The 19,574-nt window shown below is 44.1% G+C and overlaps 1 protein-coding gene across 1 annotated transcript in view; it reads left to right on the forward strand.

Annotated features, from left to right (window-relative positions):
* Positions 1-2,698: 2,698 nt before the first annotated feature.
* The window catches only part of CPM (carboxypeptidase M), a 70,559-nt gene continuing 53,683 nt past the window's right edge, over positions 2,699-19,574 (forward strand). Inside the window, exons 1-2 of the mRNA XM_081084210.1 lie at positions 2,699-2,713; positions 3,063-3,225. Of these exons, the coding sequence (XP_080940336.1) occupies positions 3,066-3,225 (160 nt within the window). The 5' untranslated portion in view covers positions 2,699-2,713; positions 3,063-3,065. The remainder of the gene's footprint in view (positions 2,714-3,062; positions 3,226-19,574) is intronic.

Consider the following 19,574-nt stretch of genomic DNA (forward strand, 5'->3'; position numbering starts at 1 on the left):
AGAAATAAACAATTTGTAAGTTTTAAATTGCATGCCATTCTGAGCAGTCTCAAACTGTCTGTGAGTCTGCCTGGACATGAATAATCCCTTTGTCCATTGTGCATCCATTAGTCATTCGGTAGCCTTCTGGGTTATCAGATCGGCTGTTGTGGTATCTCAGTGCGTGTGTTCAAATAACGCTTATTTCACTTAATAATGGCCCCACGCACAAGGGCAGTGATGCTGGCAATTCAGATATGCCAAGGAGAAGCTGTTATAAGTGCTTCATTCCAGTGAAAAGGTGTCCGTGCTCAACTTAATAAGAAAGGAAGCAATATCGTATGCAACCTTATAAGATCCCTACAACCATAAACACCCAGTCATGGATACGAGGATTATCTCCGTTTTCCAGAAGAAAGAGAGCGCCCGCATTTCCAACAAGCTCCAAGGTGATGCCAGTGCTGTCCCTGGACCACAGTCTGAGTTGCTAGGGTCTAGATCAGTGATGGTGAACCTTTTGAGCTCGGCGTGTCAGCATTTTGAAAAACCCTAACTGAACTCTGGTGCCGTGTCACATATAGAAATTTTTTGATATTTGCAACCATAGTAAAAAAAAAGATTTATATTTTTGATATTTATTTTATATATTTAAGTGCCATTTAACAAAGAAAAATCAACCAAAAAAATGAGTTCGCGTGTCATAGGTTCGCCATCACTGGTCTAGATCTTCAGCCCTCAATCCTCTGTACTCCCCACCTCCATTCTCTGACTGACTGCTCCTGAATTTGCTTCCCTTCCTACCTAGTGTGAACTCCAAAGGCAGTCATTTCAACCATACCTTGCCCCTGTCTTTCTGGAACAACCACCCTGGCCATCTCCACCCCTGTCCTGATAAAATCTCCGGTCTCCAGTCACAGAGCCATGACAGGACGCCACAGAACTGCCACTGCTTCTGTAACAACTGTGTGGTTTCCAAAGTCAAATCAGCGGCCCTTCACTTCGTTCCTAGTCAGTTCCCTTCCCCAGGCCTTATGCCTGAATTTAACTGATCTCCTCTATCCCCCGCCCCTCCTTTCAGGACTCAGTGAACAATGAAAGGAGAACCTTTTCAGGCCTTTGAGAAGTCACCTCTAGCATAGTTAACTGCTGCATATCTTAAAAAAAAAAAAATCCACTAAAAAATTCAACAATATCATTAAAAATTTCCAACTCTTAGAAAATTCTGCAGAGGTATTAATTAAACTAGATTATTTCCTTAATAAACAGCTTACAGAGTGATCCAGATGTGTGACACTATAGTCTTCTTAGCTCTTAAACCTTTCTGTTCTGCTGCCTGGGAATCACAGGTGGCCTCGGGGCTCCTAAGAGCTCGATTTTACAACAGTATCTGCAACAACAAAAAAAGGGCGGGCACACTCTCAAGGCACAGTTGAGTCACCGAAGGCACTTTTTAAATTTTTTTTTATAACTTTGTCATTGTCTTTTGTGCATTTTCTATAAGTTTTTCCTGTGTGGTTGCGGTGAGTTTCACATATACCATCCTATGTACATAACAACCATCTATTTTAAGTTGATAGCAACTTAAATGTGAGCACATTCCAGACTTTATATTTTCACTCCCCAGCACATTTTATGTTTTGATGACCTTTTTACTTACTGTAATACTATGTCTTCCTTCACCAAGGCACTTAAAAAAAAATACCTTCCCTCGGCCTCATAGAGAGAAATCCTGTTCAATTCGTAGTGGGTGAGGCCGTGGCGCCACCATTTTTAACGTGTGGAAGAGGAATGTTATTGCAAATCAGTGGTTTCCAAACTTTTTCTATTCATAGGACCCTTGGCACCGAGTCCCTCATTACCTGATGGTCACAGGTAATGCGTGACAGGTGTACGCAGTCTCGGCCCGCACCGCAAACTGCCTCAGGTTTGGGGGGAGTCCTCATTCTCCCCAGTGTAAACACAGACCACCCAGTCCTTCCAGAATGAAGCCTTTTAGGGAGAGAGAACGGATATTGACCCAGGAAGTATGAGTGGAGGCAGCACTGGATTTACAAATAGTGGTTCTGCTTTGTTCTATGTGATTTGCAGCTTTAAATTGACCTCAGATGCAGTCAACTCTCATACACCACATAGATTTGTCGGAAATTTCCCTGGACTCCACACTTGACGACATTTAAAACTCTTACACACATGCTTTCTTGCTTTCTTAAATCCCACGCGACTGCAGAACAGGGCAGAGGAGCGGGGCGCGGCTGGGGGCGCGGTCCCAGCCTCTCCGGCCGCAGAGACCCGCAAGAGCCGGTGCGGCACCCGGGCACCCCGAGCTCGCGGGGCGCCTCCCGCCGCTCCAGGTGAGCTGGGGGCGCGTCGGCCCCCGAAACCCAGCGCGGGAAGCCGGCCGAGCTTTGAACACCTCCAAACCTGCAGCAGCTGGAGACACCAAACGCCGGAGCGCCCGGGATCCCAGCAGCGGCGGGAGTGGGAGCAGAGGCAAAGGCTGAGACCGCCGCCTACCCGCACAGCCCGGCCCAGCGCCGGCTCGTCCAGGTGCGGGAAGGCGGAGGACTCCGGGAGGCGCATCTCGGCCCCGCCTCCGAGGGACCCACGGCGCCTGAATGGGCCGGCGGGACGTCAGTCAGGCGACAGGGGCGGGTCCTGAGTGCGCCCGCCCCCTGGCCGGGCTATAATCGCCGGCCCCGCGCCGCGGGCGGGTGGAGGTGTGCGCGGTGCCGGGGTGAGGCTGAGGGCGCGCGCGGCTGGTGCGGCTGGTGCAGCGGGTGCAGCTGGTGCAGCTGCCGCAGCTGCCGGGCGCCGACCCGCAGCGGAGACGCGGCGGGGAGAGGGAGGAGCGGGTGGCGGGATGGAAGGCACCCCAGGCTGTGCCCGTGTTCCGGTTGCACTAACTCCCGAAGGTGTTGCTTCCAACTTTTGCCTCCTTAGGCAGCTGGGAACGGTAGTGTCGGGAGATCTGACGCTAGAGACTGTCAGTGCCCCGGGCTAGTAAAGTCCACACCAGCTCCCCACCCGCCCCATCCCCTTCCTTGCCGGGTCTCAGCTTGATTATCCTTTTTATTCATCTCTAGAACATGGACTTCGCCCGCCTCTGGCTAGGGCTGCTGCTGCCCTTGGTGGCCGCGCTGGATTTCAGCTACCACCACCAGGAAGAGATGGAAACGTTTTTGAAGAATGTTGCCCAAAACTACAGTTCTGTCACTCACTTACACAGTATTGGGAAGTCTGTGAAAGGTAGGGTCCGTCTCGTGCGCCTTTCCAAACCTTGCTTTCACTTATTACATAGACCTTAGCTTCGGGACCCCTCGCTATGAAGCTCCTCAGAGGAGCTCCTGGCGGGCGCACCACCGCCTTGCTTGTTGGTGGCCTTATGCTTTTGTGTGTTGTGTAATTTTATCTTGTTAGAGGAGTAGCAATGGGACGCCCTGAGTTTTGCTGAATGTCTCCGCCGTCATTCGGAGTCATTCAGTCCTAGGAGTTGAGGGTGTTCTGTCATTTCGGATCTTGCAGACATTGGTTGGCTGGGATGTGTATTTTGGTTCCTTTTGCAGATAAGCTGCCAAGGAAGTCCATCTCAGGTTTCCCTTATAGTTGACTTCTTTAAATATGACTCGGACTGTTAGTATCAAGTCTAAAGGTCTCTTTTAAACTGAAACAGTGCAGTTGTGTTGGTGAGATGTCCATGTCTTGTATAACTAGTCCAAATGCTTAAAGTGCAAAAAAAAAAAAAAAAAAAAAAAAAGTGGCTCTGATACTGTTAAAGGCTGTTTTTATAATTATCCATTTGAATAAGACAGTTGCTGGATAAGAAATACGTTAACAGTGATTGGCACCCCCTCTGCATTCACGTCTGTGGTTTCATTGTTTTAGTGATTTAATTTAGAAACTATATATTAAGTATAATAAATATATAACTTTATATTAAGTAGTTGTCATTTTTATAGACAGGGATGTTGAATCATAAAGATATTAAGGATTTTGCCCCAGGTCACCCAGTTGGTAAGTTTTACAACCAGGATTGGCTCTGAGATCAATACTTCAGGGCTCGGACATTTGGGGGCAAGATAAATAATGTTATTAGCTATTCTTTTTAAATCTTCATTGTTGAAAGTATTACATAGGTCCTCCTTTTCCCCTCATTAACCTTTTCCAGCTCACTCCCATCCCTTCCCCTCCTCCCCCCTAGGCCCTCACCACTGCATCGTCTGTGTCCAGGGTAGATATTATTTCTTAATCCTCTTTTATTGTACTGGTACCTACAAAGAGATTACCAAGAAAACTTGACCCTTAAATCAAAAGGTTTGTCAAGTTTATGCAGTTTTGTTGTGGGCAGCAGGAACCAGCACCAGGTGTCTGACTGGTGGGTGAGGCCAAACCTGGGTTCAGCAACCTCGGTACTTAGGTTCTGGCTAGGAAAGAATTCAGAGCAAGACCCACACTGTAAGAGAACATTTATGGGGTCAAGTACGGAGGTCAAAACAGTAATTCCTAGAAGAAATGGGCTCAGGAATCAAGTTATAGAGCTAAAGGAAGGGTCATGGAAGCTTGGGAGTGAAGGGGCTAATGGTAACAGGCCTGGGGCAGGGAGGAGAGGGAAGGGAAGGGAACAGAAAGGCAGGAGTGTGCTCCCGAGGGCGAGAGCGCCCAGGGTCCTCTGCCCTAAGGTTTTAAGGATGGACATTTTAGGGGAGGTCCCAAGGGAAGATCTTAATAGAATTTTCAGCAGTTTTCCAGGTGTGTCCTTTCGGGGTTGTGGTCTCCACACTGGTTGGCCGGCACCAGGGCAGGTGGTCATTACTCAATGCAGGTGGTCGTGACGTGGCTGTTTTTCTCGCTTATCTGATCCTGACCACTGAGGCATAGACCTTATCTCTGGGGAGGAAAGGTCAAAGGGCCCAAGCTCCTGACCTTTCATAGGGGAGGAAAAGTTACCCTGGGGGCAAAGTCCCACCCACCCAGTGATTGTCCACTAGGCACCTGAGGCTTTCCATCCCCATGACCTTCTGTACTCTGCTCATTGTTCTTGCTCTGCTCATGTCTGTCTAATGCAGCGGTTCTCACCCTTCCTAATGCCACGACCCTTTAATACAGTTCCTCACGTTGTGGTGACCCCCAACCATAAAATTATTTTCGTTGCTACTTCATAACTGTAATGTTGCTACTGTTATGAATCGTAATGTAAATATCTGATATGCAGGATGTATTTTCAGTGTTTCAAATTGAACATAATTAAAGCATAGTGATTAATCACAAAACAATATGTAATTATATGTGTGTTTTCCAATGGTCTTAGGCGACCCCTGTGAAAGGGTCGTTTGACCCCCAAAGGGGTCGCGACCCACAGGTTGAGAACCGCTGGTCTAATGCCTAAAATAGTTTGGATCTCAATTCTGTATCTTCAAACCCTACCTAGGTTTTAGCTCTGAGCTTTTCAGCCCTTGGGAGTCTCTTAATGACTCTATTCTTATTCTTTCCCCCCAAGGTTTATATTAAAGAAGTATTATATACATTTGCTCATGTGCAATGCAAAATATAAATAAAAATCCCGGGCTTATGTGTATAATGGTGCCTTTGTTTTAAAACAACATTGCCAAAAGAGTTGGTGCTAGAATTACTCTATAATCCAAAATTATAGAGGTAGGATGCATGAGAAAGCATATCTTGAATCAGCATATGTATTCAACCTTTTGAAATCATTTCCCCTAAGGTTAGAGAGGGACAATTTTAGAAGATCTAAGAATACTAATTATATTAATAAAGAAAATTCAGACCACAACTAGCTTGAGTTATTGTTTGGTCATCATTTAAACCACAAGGTGAGAAGGATGTTGTTAATTTTAATACTGGATTAAGTACTAGATTTGGTAAGTTCTTATTTCTTCAAGCACAAAGTGTTCTTGAAAGCCGGGGAGTCTCTTAATGGAAGCCAGCTATTTTGATCTGTCCTGTGTGATACCAGACTATAGACTATTATAGAATAGTAAGAAGCTAGGAAAATTCCAGGACAAGCAGAATAGAAAAACTAAGTTACTTAAACAGCAGTTTGCAGCCACCTAATAAATCTTATCTTTCTTAAACCAAGGACACTTAAGAGTAAATGGTTTGCACTTCTCCTCCCCAACCAGAGAGTAAATAGTTTAAATAGCGCTACTCAGGGAGACAGATAACAGAAATCCAATTAGTGCCATTTTCCAACCACACCCAAGGACAGACAAATTAAGAGACTAAATCTCATTTTGGTACCTCAGCATAAAGCTGATGAATATTCTACTGATCTGCCCCTAAGACCTCGTCTAAACACTCGGCCTTTATTTATTTTTTTAAATATTTGTGTTGATTTCAGAGAGGAAGGGAGAGATAGAAACATCAATGGTGAGAGAGAATCATTGATTGGCTGCTTCTTGCATGTCCCCTACTGGGGATTGAGCCCGAAACCCAGGCAACACTCAGCCTTTAAAACCCCTAAAAGTGAAGGTCCCAGGGCACTCACCCTCTAAGGAGCATGCCCATGCCATTCCCTCCCCCCTACCCCCCACTTATCTGCTAACCTCTAAGGGACCCTATGATACTTGCAACCAGGGAGCAATGGGGAGCAGCAGCTAATCCAGCGCTAGCCCCCTTGAACCTGTCTCCAAGGCCCCCCGTTCTCTGACTTCCCAGTGAGCCAAGGCAGCCCAGCCTGGGCTCTCCTGTTGCTTCCTCTATGCCAGTGGTTCTCAACCTTCCTCATGCCGCGACCCTTTAATACAGTTCCTCATGTTGTGGTGACCCCCAATTTCATTGTTACAAGCTGAACATAATTAAAGCATAGTGATTAAGCACAAAAACAACATGTAATTACATATGTGTTTTCCGATGGTCTTAGGCGACCCCTGTGAAAGGGTCGTTCCACCCCCAAAGGGGTCGCGGCCCACAGGTTGAGGACCGCTGCTCTATGCCCTTCCTTGTTTCACTCTCCTAAGCATATTTTTGCCGCGCTCAATAAATTCTTGCCTGCGTTTGTACACTTTGTCTCTTGACTGAGATCTTTCCCGCAAGAAAACAAGAACCAGGATCTTCTTGTCCCTCCCGTAACAGGACCAGCAGGCTTTCTGTTGTTGTTGCTGTTTGTGATGCGAGTTCCTGTGGTTAGAGAACTGAGGAGTTATCCTGTGAAAAGAACATCTGACACTGGTCGTCAAACGTTTGTACTGAGTATGTTCTGAGTAATTCGCTCAGCTTGAGAAAAACCCCAAATCTGCGCTTAGGTTCCAAGCGGCCGGTGAGCCTGCGCGCCAGCGGCTGGGGGTCCCTGGGGGTGCCGCAGCCTCTCCGCGGGTTAGCAGGGGCATTCAGGACAGGGCTCCTTGGTTGGCTGTTCACTAGACAGGCAGTGTCTCCCGGCCAGTCTGCCCTCTAGTGTAAGATAAGTTTGCTTAGCAAAAGGATCTATTATACGTGATGTTTATCTTTTCTTTTTCTGTTATGAACATGGGCAACCTACCCAGAAGGGGAAGTAATATTCCTACCTCACCAAATACATTATTTTTATTTTTGTAAATGCATATTTTATATATTTTCATTGTTGTCATGGATTCTACTCTGCCCCCCCCATTCTCATTATTTCATTGCATATTTTTATGAATTGACAAAATCTGCAGATGTGAATTGGTTGCTATATAGTATTTTATACATTTGGTTGTCTGGATTTTCTTAGTCATTCACCTTTTTCGGGCATCAGTATAGTTTCTGATCTTTTTTTTTATAAACAGTGATGTTATAAAACCATTGATGCATGTCATAATAATTGACTTCTGTTATATTTTTCAGTTTTTAATTTTGAAGTGTTTGAAAACCACACAAAGTTGAATGCACGTATACCCTTCACCTAGATTCAGACGTAGTAGACTGACCATATTTCAGTTGAATCTTTAGGAGAAACCCCACTACCTAATGCCATAGTAAAAGAAAATCTACATGAAACGAGAGAAGCAACTCCAAACAAACAAGCAAAACAACCTGGCAAGTGAGTTGAGAAAAATCAGTAAAAGTACAATGGTCATTGGTTCATCCCTCCCTTCAGTTAAGGAAGCTTCTCTCCCCACCCCTTTTTAAAAATTCCTAATGCCCCTTGTGTAGCAGGATACCTGGTACATATTCAGTAATCTATGTTTACTTAATGAGCATTTGCTGGGCAGGTACTGTGTGAAGCAAGCAAAGATGCGTGCCATTTGTTCCCTGCCATCAGGTAGCCTGCTTTAAAATACAAATGTATTTATTGTGGGTTCCCACTGCTTGGCTCTTCACACCACCACCTCCCCCCCCCCCAAAAAAAAAAAAATTAGTTCTGGGACCTTTTATCTGATTAAGGAAGGTTGCAGAGGTTAAGGGTTAATAATAAAAATCCCTGTTATCAAGTGTTTTCTATGTATTAGGTATTTTAATACATTATTTCAATCTCAACAACTGAAAGTAGGCATTATCCTCATTTATAGAGCAGGTAAAATGAGACACAGAGAAGTTAACGTGCTGAAAACGACACAGCTGACAAGTGTTAGAGGGAGGGTTCAAACTCAGCTTTACCTGTCGCCCAAGCACGTCTTTTCTCTTTAAAGAAGCAGCTTGACACGGATGTAGATGGTTACATGTCCACGGAGGTTGTGAGTGAAGGGTTTCGGGTTCGTGGTTTGGGCACATTTGATGTGAGAGTACAGCTTCCGCCAAAGACCTGTAGCTGTGTTGTCCATTACACCACCCATTCGCCACTTGGTAATTGAGCAGCTGAAATGTGACTGTACTAAACTGAGATGCCCTGAAGTCACTTTGAAGACTTAGTACTGAAAAGTAAATTACTCCATTAATAGGTTATATAGATTAAATATTGAAATGATAATATTTTAATATGTAGTTTAAATAAGAAACACAATTTCATCTGTTTCTTTTTACCTTTGTTAATGTGGTTATCGTTACTAGAGCGTTTTAAATTACATATGTAACTATATTTTGATGGGCTGTGCTGATCTAGGCAGAAATTTCTTTAAAAAAATATTTTTATTGATTTCAGAGTGGAAGGAAGAGGGAGAGAGAGAAACATCAGTGATGAGAGAGAATCTTGATCAGCTGCCTCCTGCACACTCCCTACTAGGGATCGAGCTCGCAACCCCGGCATCTGCTCTTGACCAGAATCGAACTCGGGACCCTTCAGTGCACAAGCTGATGCTCTCTTCACTGAGCCAAACCAGCTAGGGCAAGAGAAATTTCTTAGTAATATTTTTCTGGATACAAAAATTCAAGTTCATTTAGAAAATTTGGAAGATACAACAAAGCACCAAAAAGAAAATTAAAATCTCACCATCCAAAGATAACACGTGCCTTCCCCTCTCCCACTGAGCCACACATCTTGTTTGTCCATGAAAACATGTTATCTAGAAAACTTGATATTTTTAAAAATGTATATTTTTATTGATTTCAGAGAGGGAGGGAGAGGGAGAAAAAGATGGAAACACCAACGATGAGAGAGAATCATTGATTGGCTGCCTCCTGCATGCCCCCTACTGGGGATAGAGCCTGCAACCTAGGCATGTGCCCTGACCAGGAATTGAACTGTGACCTCCTGGTTCGCAGGTCGATGCTCACCCACGGAGCCACGACAGCCGGGAGAAAACTTGATTTTTGATACCTGCTTTGTGTCCTATCGATAGATGTACTATTGCTTATTTAACTCATACCCCACTGATGGACTTTTAGTTTGCGTCTAAACTTTTCCTGTTATAAACAATGTCATAGTGAACATCTTTGTAGCTAAGACAGCAAAAGTTGACAGAGCACAGGCTTTGGAACCAAAGAGTCCAAGTTCAACTTCTAGATTCTGTGACCCTGGGTTGTTAGAATAACTCCTGGCACATAATGAGCACTACATAAGAGCTACTGTTAGGGATACATTAGCTGCTATTAGGGATACATTTCCAAAAAGGAAATTACTGGGTCTTAAGCAGTTTTATGTATTTGATACATGTAACCAAATTGCCTTCCAAAAGAATTGTATTGATTTATAATCTCAGGAGAAATGTATGCTAAGAAAAAAACAACTCTAAATCTTATACCACTCATAAATCAATACTGGCCTTAATGGTTTGAAAGATTACTGTAGTATTTGTCAAAGGGTACAAAGTTTTGGTTATACAAGATGAATACATCTTAAAGATCTACTGTAAAACATAGTACCTATATTTAATAATACTGGAATATATGCTTAATTTCTAAGAGGATAGATCTTGTGCTGAGGTGATGGTGATGATAATGATGGAAGATTACTGTACTATCAATTTTTCATTGTGTTTAATGTGTAAGGAAGAATTTATTATTAAAAAAAAAAAGAATTTATTTCTCATGCTTTCCTCCCCAAGTGCTCTCACCTTCATGTATTCATTGAACAGATATTTATTTAATTCCTCTGCCAGGAATATTTATACAATTTCAGATGCTCAAAAGTCTCCCGAGATTTGGCTTAGATTCCTGCTCCTAAGAGGCACAGACTGTGTTCACATACACTGATCTCTCATTGTCTACTGCCCTCAACTGTGTAGATTTTGGCTGCAATTTGTTCTAGGGGGTGGGGCATGTATGTTAAATTTTGCCACAACACTTAGCTTTCTGTGATCCTCATTTCTCCAGTGTGGTCATAAAGCCAGTTTGCTTGAGAGCCTGTATAAATGCTCTTTGTGATGTAAAAGATGGGGACATATTGAGGAATGAATATCAAGAAAACCACTAAAATCTAGGAATTGCAGCTGTAAAACACATGTTTGTGATTTAAAGTTATACTGATTTAGCAAGTCTTTCCCCTTGTTTAACTTGAAATGCAAATTTTCCTCCTGAAACATCCTTTTGGATATTGGCTTTGTTTTATAATTATTCAGGTGGTTTGTTTTTTAAGACACTGCTCTTTTTGTTTTCTTATAAGGAAACTAGAGGCCCGGCGCACGAAATCTAGCGTGGGTACGGTCCCCAGGCCTAGCCTGCGATCAGGGCCATCTTCCCCGGCTGCCGGCAGCTGGCCCCGCCCCCCCCCCCCCCACCACCACCCACCCCGGTTCCCAGTTCACCATCCTGGCGATGGGAGCCTGCAGGCATGGGGGAGGGACCAAGAGGTCAGCCCGGTCCGCCTGCTCACCAGTCCCACCCCCAGCTGCCACCCACTCTGGTTCCCTGTTTCCCATCTGGTGATGGGAGCCTGATGGTTGGGGGAGGGACTGAGAGGTTGGCCATTCCCACCTGCTCCCCGGCCCCACCCCCACTGCCGGTCGCCCTTTGTGTGTGGGGTGACCAGCGGGGCAGGGGCCTTGGCCTGGTGCCACCCACATCCCCCACCACCCACCCCAGGTCCCCGTTCGCTGCCAGCGATCAGAGCCTGCTGGTTGGGGAAAGGGACCAAGAGGTGGTCAGTGCAACTTATAGTGACTGGTTGAGTGGTCGTTCTGGTCATTCTGCCGTTATGGTCGCTGGGCTTTTATAATATAGGATGATTTAGATTTATCCTGTTTGTAGTATAATTTAAAAGAGAAAATTGAAACAGAATATCCTCTGTGCTTATACCTAGTAACCATTTTCTTTTTAATCCTCACCCGAGGATAATTTTCCATTGATTTTTAGAGAGAGTGGAAGAGAGAGGGAAAGACAGAGAGAAATATCGATGTGAGAGAAACATATTGATTGATTGCCTCCTGCATGCCTCCTGCACCAGGGCCCAGACCGGGGAGGAGCCTGCAACCAAGGTTCATGCCCTTGACCGTAATTGAACCCAAGACCCTTCAGTCCACAGGCCAACGCTCTATCCACTGAGCCAAACTGGCTAGGGCCATTTTTATTTCAAATCTCAAATATATCTAAACAGAAATAGTCTAGATACAAGTGGCATTTGAAACTTCAAAAAAAAAATAATGACAGCCAACAAACATCAAGTGATTTTACTATTTGCCTGGCACTTTACATTTATGTTTCACTTAATCATGTTCATGATAGTATGGAATACCATCATTACCCCCATATTAACATGTGAAGAACTGAGATAAAAATGAATTGTTTATAGTTTGTAAATGACAGAGGGGGTGATTGGAATTAGTCTGTCTTGTGCCAATAGTGAATAAACCCTTAAATCTCTTTGCTGTAGAGAAAATTTTCTCCAGTTATCTTTTTGTTGCCTACCCTCTTCCACACATCTTGCCCCTAACCCCTGTGATTCTGAAAAAGTTGACAAGTATCCTCTATCATCCAAGCCAAAGCCTATATTAAATGTTTGTGTTTTGTTTTTAAATATGTTTTTATTGATTTCAGAGAGAAAGGGAGATGGAGAGAGAGACAGAAACATCAATGATGAGAGAGAATCATTGATCGGCTGCCTTCTTCACACCCCCTACTGGGGATCGAGCCCGCAACCCGGGCATGTGCCCTTGGCCAGAATCGAACCTGGGACCCTTCAGTCCACAGGCCAACACTCTAACCACGGAGCCAAACCAGCTAGGGCTTGTTTTTGTTTTTTGTGAGTGATCTGTGGAATTTCTTGAACCCTTTTTGGTATTCACAGTTTCATCCAAAGCAGTTTGAATTCCATTTTTTTTTCATAAACCTAATTTTTTTCTAAATGCAAAACTCTTGGGTTGTGAGACAGAAGGCAGAGGTTCTGGTTTACACACCCACAGGACAGACAGAACACCATCCAACAAACTGCCTTCTTCTGAAAACAGTGGTTCTCATTAAGAGCAGTAGCCCCCCCTAGAGGGACCTTTGGGAATTGAGAGGAATTTTAGGCCACGTGAGTAGGGGGTCCATTCCTTGATGTATCCTCCTGGTCTTGCTAGCAAGGCACAGAAGAGCAAGGCACATGCATAGTGAAAAATTGCCCCCTACATTTTTTTTAATATATTTTATTGATTTTTACAGAGAGGAAGGGAGAGAGATAGAGAGTTAGAAACATCGATGAGAGAGAAACATCGATCAGCCGCCTCCTGCACACCTCCTACTGGGGATGAGCCCACAACCCAGGTACATGCCCTTGACCGGAATCGAACCTGGGACCTTTCAGTCCGCAGGCCGACGCTCTATCCACTGAGCCAAACTGGTTTCGGCATGCCCCTACATTTTTTAATGCCCTCCATAGAGGAAAGACAGCTTACAATGATCTGAGCTGAAAACCATACTCTGTTTTATGTACAAACACAAAAATACTTCCCCTCCACAATCTTTTTTTTTTTTTTTTTTTTTTCACAATCTTAATATATACTAAACTTTTCAGGAACGTAACTAGATAAAAAGGAAAATTTTGATTTTTGTTTTTCTCTGAACTTGACTGAGAGGTATTTCACATTCATAAAATTCTGACACCAGTGACCATACAGCTGAATTAGCCTGCATTTGTAATAGATGCATTCACTGTGATTCTCAGGTATAGTCAGCCCTCCTTATCCTCGGGTTCTGCATTCCTGGATTCAACCAACTGCAGAGCAAAAATATTTGGCGGCGGCCGGGGCGGCGGGGGTGGGGTGGGGGGGGGTGGTAGTTACATTGTTGCTGATGTGTCCTGCATAGTTAGGCCTACCATGGCTGCATCTGTAGTGAACATACACAGACTTTTGTTTTCTTGTCATTATTCCTTAAACAACTATTTACATAGCATTCATATTGTATTAAGTATTATAAATAATCTTGATGATTTAAAGTATTTAGGAGAATATGTAGGTTATATGAAAATATTACACCATTTTATATAAGGGGCTTGAGAATTCTCTGATTTTGTTATCCTCAGGGGTCCTAGAACCAATCACCCACGATACAGAGGGAGGATCATCTAGATATGAGCAACTGATTTTTTTTTTTTTACTTTTAATCTAGTGCCCCTTTTCTTTTTTTATTGTTTAAAGTATTACAAATAGTAGTACATATGTCTCCTTTCCCCCCCCCTCCATTGACCTCCCCCCGGCCTCCCCCACCCCCAGGTCTCCCCCACCCCCTAGTGTCTGTGTGCATTGGTTATGTTTATACGCAGAGCATCTGATTTTTTCATCATGTCTACTGGACCATGCCCAAATTTTTGCATACTGATATCATTTTTTATTATAAGTTGCCTTCCTTTTATTTCTCCTTTATGTACAGCTTGAACATTAAATTGATCTTTTCAAAATTATGTATATAAATATGTTATATTTTCTATGCACTTAATGCCAGCATGGTGAAGGGAAAGTTGTAAAATATTGGACATAGACCGATATGTTAGGAACTGTTAGTCCACAATCACAGAGAGCTGGTCGGGACCCACTGCACATTTATGGAGCAGCGTCCAAAGGTGTTTGGTGTCTGTTCTTAATCAGCGAACATGTGTGTCTGGAGGTAACAGTGGTGACGGCAGGATCTGGAGTTGAGAGATGATAACGGCCATTAGCTGTTTCCTTCTTTTCGTTTGCATAGTTAGAATTTCCCTTTCTCTAAGAGTACAAAGCAAGAAAGTATACAAAGAATTTTAAAGTAAAAAATTTTAAAAATATTATATTAAATACCAACATGCTTTTGGGTGAGGGGGAGGGGATTAAATGAAATCTTCCTATCTAGTGATTTGAAGCCATCAATATGCTCCCTAACTTCTTAGCAGTTCGATGGAATGCAGTATAGCAGTTTACTGAGCGGTTTGTAAGTCCTCATTTGAGCATGTGTTAAAATAAAACAGGCATGCATTGTACGCTCAAATGTTTCTTATCGCTGCGTGTCAGGTGTTTAAAGTACAAAACTTCTAGTCTGTGACCTTCCACATACATAACCTCCCACCGGAGGGCTCAGTCTTTACTGCGTCGGGAAACGTGTGGCCACTTCAAACACGTGGCCTTCAAACTGGCCCCACAGACTTATCGTGAATTTACCCAGAGCTAAAGATAACGGCCTTTCTGGTGGGGTATGGAGGCATTAACAACAGCGCTCACATATTTGGAGGGCTTACCCTATCACGGAGTTCACCAGACGAAACCACCTAAGTAACTCTTCTGTTTGTTTAAACAAAGAGCTTTCAATTAGTTGCTTTCCAAGTTTTTTACTTTCTCTGACAGGAATCTCTCTGAGGAAACTAGACCTACATTATGAGGCATAGCTACATCACAGGAACGGACAGTTACCCAATTGCATACCTAAGACTCCTTTCTGACAAAGTGCCCCGGTGTATTACGAACACAGCAGGTGTGGCTGTGACAGACGATTTGATCATTTACTCAGTTAACTGAGGCTTATTTGTAAATGGTACCTCCTCCTGAAAGCCTTTTCCTAGTCCCCGGGGCAGAGTTAGAATCCCACGCTCCTCTTCCGAGCATCTTCCATCTATACGTTGCACCTGGAGAGCAGGGACCAGGCTTTGCCCATCTTTGTGTCCAAGGCCAGTACCTGCTTATATGTGACACACACTCTATGGGTCAAAGTTGAAGAGACTTTCTGTATGTGGCAAGTGAAACATGAATGCACATATGCTTTTATACAGTATCTATATATATAAAAGCCTAAGTGACTGGTTGACTGGTCGCTATGACACACACTGACCACCAGGGGGCAGACGCTCAACGCAGGAGCTGCCCCCGGTGGTCAGTGTGCTCCCACAGTGGGAGCTGACCGATGGGTTCCAGATGCCGGGCTCACGGCTGGCAAGCGCAGCTGCTGCAACACAGCCTGGCCTGCAGGGATCCAGCCAAAACCAGCAGTCCGACATCCCCCGAGGGGTCCCGGATTGCAAGAGGGCGCAGGCCAGGCTGAGGGACCCCACCAGTGCACTGGACCTCTAGAGTATATAATATGTTATATTGTATAAGCATATTGTATAGGATGTGTATTTCTATGTATATTTCTATATAGTTACATATGCTGTATGTAACTTTATATATAACTTTACATAGTGACACATATCGTGGGTAGTAGGTACTTCAGTCTCTCAAGAAAATGAACTTGTTTTTTGGCAATGTAAACTTTTTGGCTGCAACTATTTTATGGTCAGTAATACGATAACTTGGAGAGGTAGACGTGGAGGACTCATTATGCCACAGCTCAGGCACGCTCCTGGAGTGGAGGAGGAGGCAGCAGGGAAGTTGGTGCGTCTCAGGCAGGAAAGGGCCTCATTCAGCTATTCACTGACAGGTCTGAGGTGGTTCTTTCCTCCCCCTCAGCCCCCCAAATCTAACCAAACATGTCTCTAAGGAAGAGAGAGTAAATATAGGATATACACACACCTCCGTTAAGCAGAGTTTAAGTAAATATCCCTGGTTTTACTTGAACAGCACAAGAATAATTCTCCAAATAATTTTATTTGGAGAATATAAAAAAAGAGAAGCCTTTCTCTTTCTTCGTGTGATGAAGTCTTTCCCCCAAAAAAGTTAAACAGATCTGAAACCCCTCAATTTTAAGTCTCTCTCTCTCTATCTATCTATCTCTCTATCTTTCTATCTCTCTCTCTCTCTCCATACTCAGGAATGTTGCACAGGTTTAAGATGAAGGCAGTCGGCTTGCTTAATCATTCTTGCTGTGAGTGGTTCAGAAACACACAGGTTTTGGGAAGACACATGTAGATAGACTGTTGAAGGTATCTTAACTTTAATTTTCAGGCCCTATTAAGTATCCACTCTCTTGCCATTGTTGGCAACTCGGTTGAGCCCAACCACTAAAATTCTCTTAACGTGTATGTGGGGTATTCACCCTGTGAAAGGGTAGAGACCTGGGACACGGGGCACAGGCCATTTTAGCATGTGGTAATTCCACGGGAGCTTTGCCATCAGTTTTATTTAGATAAACTTATTTATACCTTAATAATAACACTAGGTGCACATGGAGTTAAATTTCAGATATAGGTTGCTCCACTGGGGAACATTTTTGTTTTTTGTCTGTTACCCGTAGGAGCTCAGAGGGATAATCTTACTGTACTAGAGATAAGCCTGGAGGGTTTATCATTTGTTACTGGTAAGTTCCCTCCTATTTATGAAGAAGCAGAAAGATAAGTTGGGAAAATACCTCATTCTAGCCTTAACAAACATTTAATTGGGTTGGGTCATGTTTTGAGTTTTAAGAACATGTACTTCTAAATGTTCAAAATGTGTTGACAGGCTCTGCAGCATCCGCTGGTTCAAAGGGGAGAGGCGGGCGGTGGGCACAGAGGCCGGAAGGTGGGAAGGTGTGCTGTGCTCTGTAGAAAGGAGAGCAGAGGGCCCTGACCGGTTTGGCTCAGTGGATAGAGCGTCGGCCTGCGGACTGAAGGGTCCCAGGTTCGATTCCGGTCAAGGGCATGTACCTTGGTTGCAGGCACATCCCCAGTAGAGGGTGTGCAAGAGGCAGCTGATTGATGTTTCTCTCTCATCGGTATTTCTCTCTATCCCTCTCCCTTCCTCTCTGTGGAAAATCAATAAAACATATAAAAAGAAAAAAGAAAAAAAGAAAGGAAAGCAGAGGGGCTGAAGCCCACTGAGCAGGGGAGAGGTGCTGGGTGGAGGGGGAGGTGTGTGGGGACAGTTCATAGAGTGCCTTAGAAGCCAATCAAACATGGAGAGTTTGAATTCTGTTCTAAGAATAGAATCGAAGGGTTTCAAGCAGAATGATGTAGTCCGATGTAGGTCTGAAAAAAAGATAACTTTGGCTGCGGATTGAGGATTACTTAGGGGCCAGTATAGAGGCAGGGAGAATGATCCAATTAGAGTCATCCAGGCAAATGGCGATGGTGACATAGATTAGAAAAGGGGAGAAGTGGAGGGATCCCACTTCTGGAGATTTGTTTTGGAACTAAAACCAACAGTACTTGCTAACAGATTGGAAGGTGGGTGGGCAGGAAAAGATTGAAAAGCCAGGAAGACCTTTAGGATTCACGCGTGGGCAACTGAGAGTATCAGGCTTTACTTACCCAGATGGGAAAAACTAGAAGAGAACACGCTTGCAGTGAAATCAAGAGCTCTGATTTAGGCCGTTTTTTATAACATTGAAATCCTTATTTCAAACAATGGACATCTCCATTGTAGACATACAGTGGGGATGTCCAGTAGACAGTGGGTGTGTGTGTGGAGTCTGGGGGAGCGGTTGGGCTGCAGAAGTAAAATTGAGAATCATCAACATAGAGATGATATTGAAAGCCCTGGGACTAATAAAATAGTCTAGAGCAGTGATGGCGAACCTATGACACGCGAACTCATTTTTTTGGTTGATTTTTCTTTGTTAAATGGCATTTAAATATATAAAATAAATATCAAAAATATAACTCTTTGTTTTACTATGGTTGCAAATATAAAAAAAATTTCTATATGTAACACAGCATCAGAGTTACGTTAGGGTTTTTCAAAATGCTGACATGCCGAGCTCAAAAGGTTCGCCATCACTGGCTAGAGCGTGGAGATAAAAGGCCAGAATTAGAGCTGCAGGACCTTATGTCATTTAGAGGCTGGCAGAGATAGAAGCCAGCAAAGGGGGCTGAAAGGAAGTCAGAGGCAGGAGGAAACAACATGGTATCGTGGTATCGCAGTCATCAAGGAAGGGCCACAGGTCGAGCAGGAGGCTGTTTCAGGGTCCCATGACCACCCCCTTGGGAACTGCCAGAAGCACTAATGACTCAGCATAAAGTCACTCTCCCAGCTGAGAGTTACTCAGCAAAGGATGCAGCGCAGGAACAGCAGGATAGTGACATACAGGGTGTGCCCACAAATGTACATGCACTTTGAATGAATGATTATAAAGTTGTTGCTTATTGACATATAGTTCGTTATCTGTTTATTTTTATTTATTTTTATTCTTTTTTTAAAATAAATTTTTGTTGTTGAAAGTATGACATAGGCCCCCCTTTTTCTCCCTTGACCCCCTCCAGCCCGCCCCTGCCCCCCCACCCCAGACCTTCACCACCCTATCGTCTGTGTCCATGGGTTATGCATATATGCATACAAGGTCTTTGGTTGATTAATTCCTACCCACCCTCCCTCCACCACCTGCCCTCTGAGATTCTACAGTCTGTTCCATGCTTCCGTGATACACAGTTCATTTTCAAAATTTAAAAGATTCTACAGAAATGGATCATTTTGTGTGTGTGTCAATGCCTGTTTTCAAACTGATGCCCATTCTGGTCCAGGCACTGCTGATAACTCCAAGCAGTGGAATCGCAAACAGCAAGAATCACTTTGTTCGGTATTTGTGCCCCCTCAATTCGTCGGCCGTTGCAGGTTTTTGCCATAAACTTTATTTTTTATATATCCCCATAAGAAAAGGCCTAGTGGTACGTTAGGGTAAATGTTCTTTGTTTAAAGCTTGGTTGGCTTCGCCCATTATTTCAGATCAGTTAAACCTGAAAAGAAGTGAACATGGAATGAGTTACCAGCTGTTAAAGTGTGTATACATTTGGGGGGGAGGGGCACCTTATATGCAGGCAAAGAGGAGAGAAGTCAGCATAGGCTTTCTTCTCCCTCGGTGAGGACCCCGCAGTTTCTCTCCAGCTGTGCCTCCACCCGGGGAAGACAACTCCAGTGTTGGCAGTGCAGAGTTCTTCAAGGCGGTGCGGCCAGCCAGGGTGCCGGCCCACCATAGGCTCCAGGTGCACGTCGTGAATCTTCATGCTTACCGTG

The sequence above is a fragment of the Myotis nattereri genome, assembly GCF_964212035.1.
Source record: "Myotis nattereri genome assembly, chromosome: 2".
Classification (NCBI taxonomy): domain Eukaryota; kingdom Metazoa; phylum Chordata; class Mammalia; order Chiroptera; family Vespertilionidae; genus Myotis; species Myotis nattereri.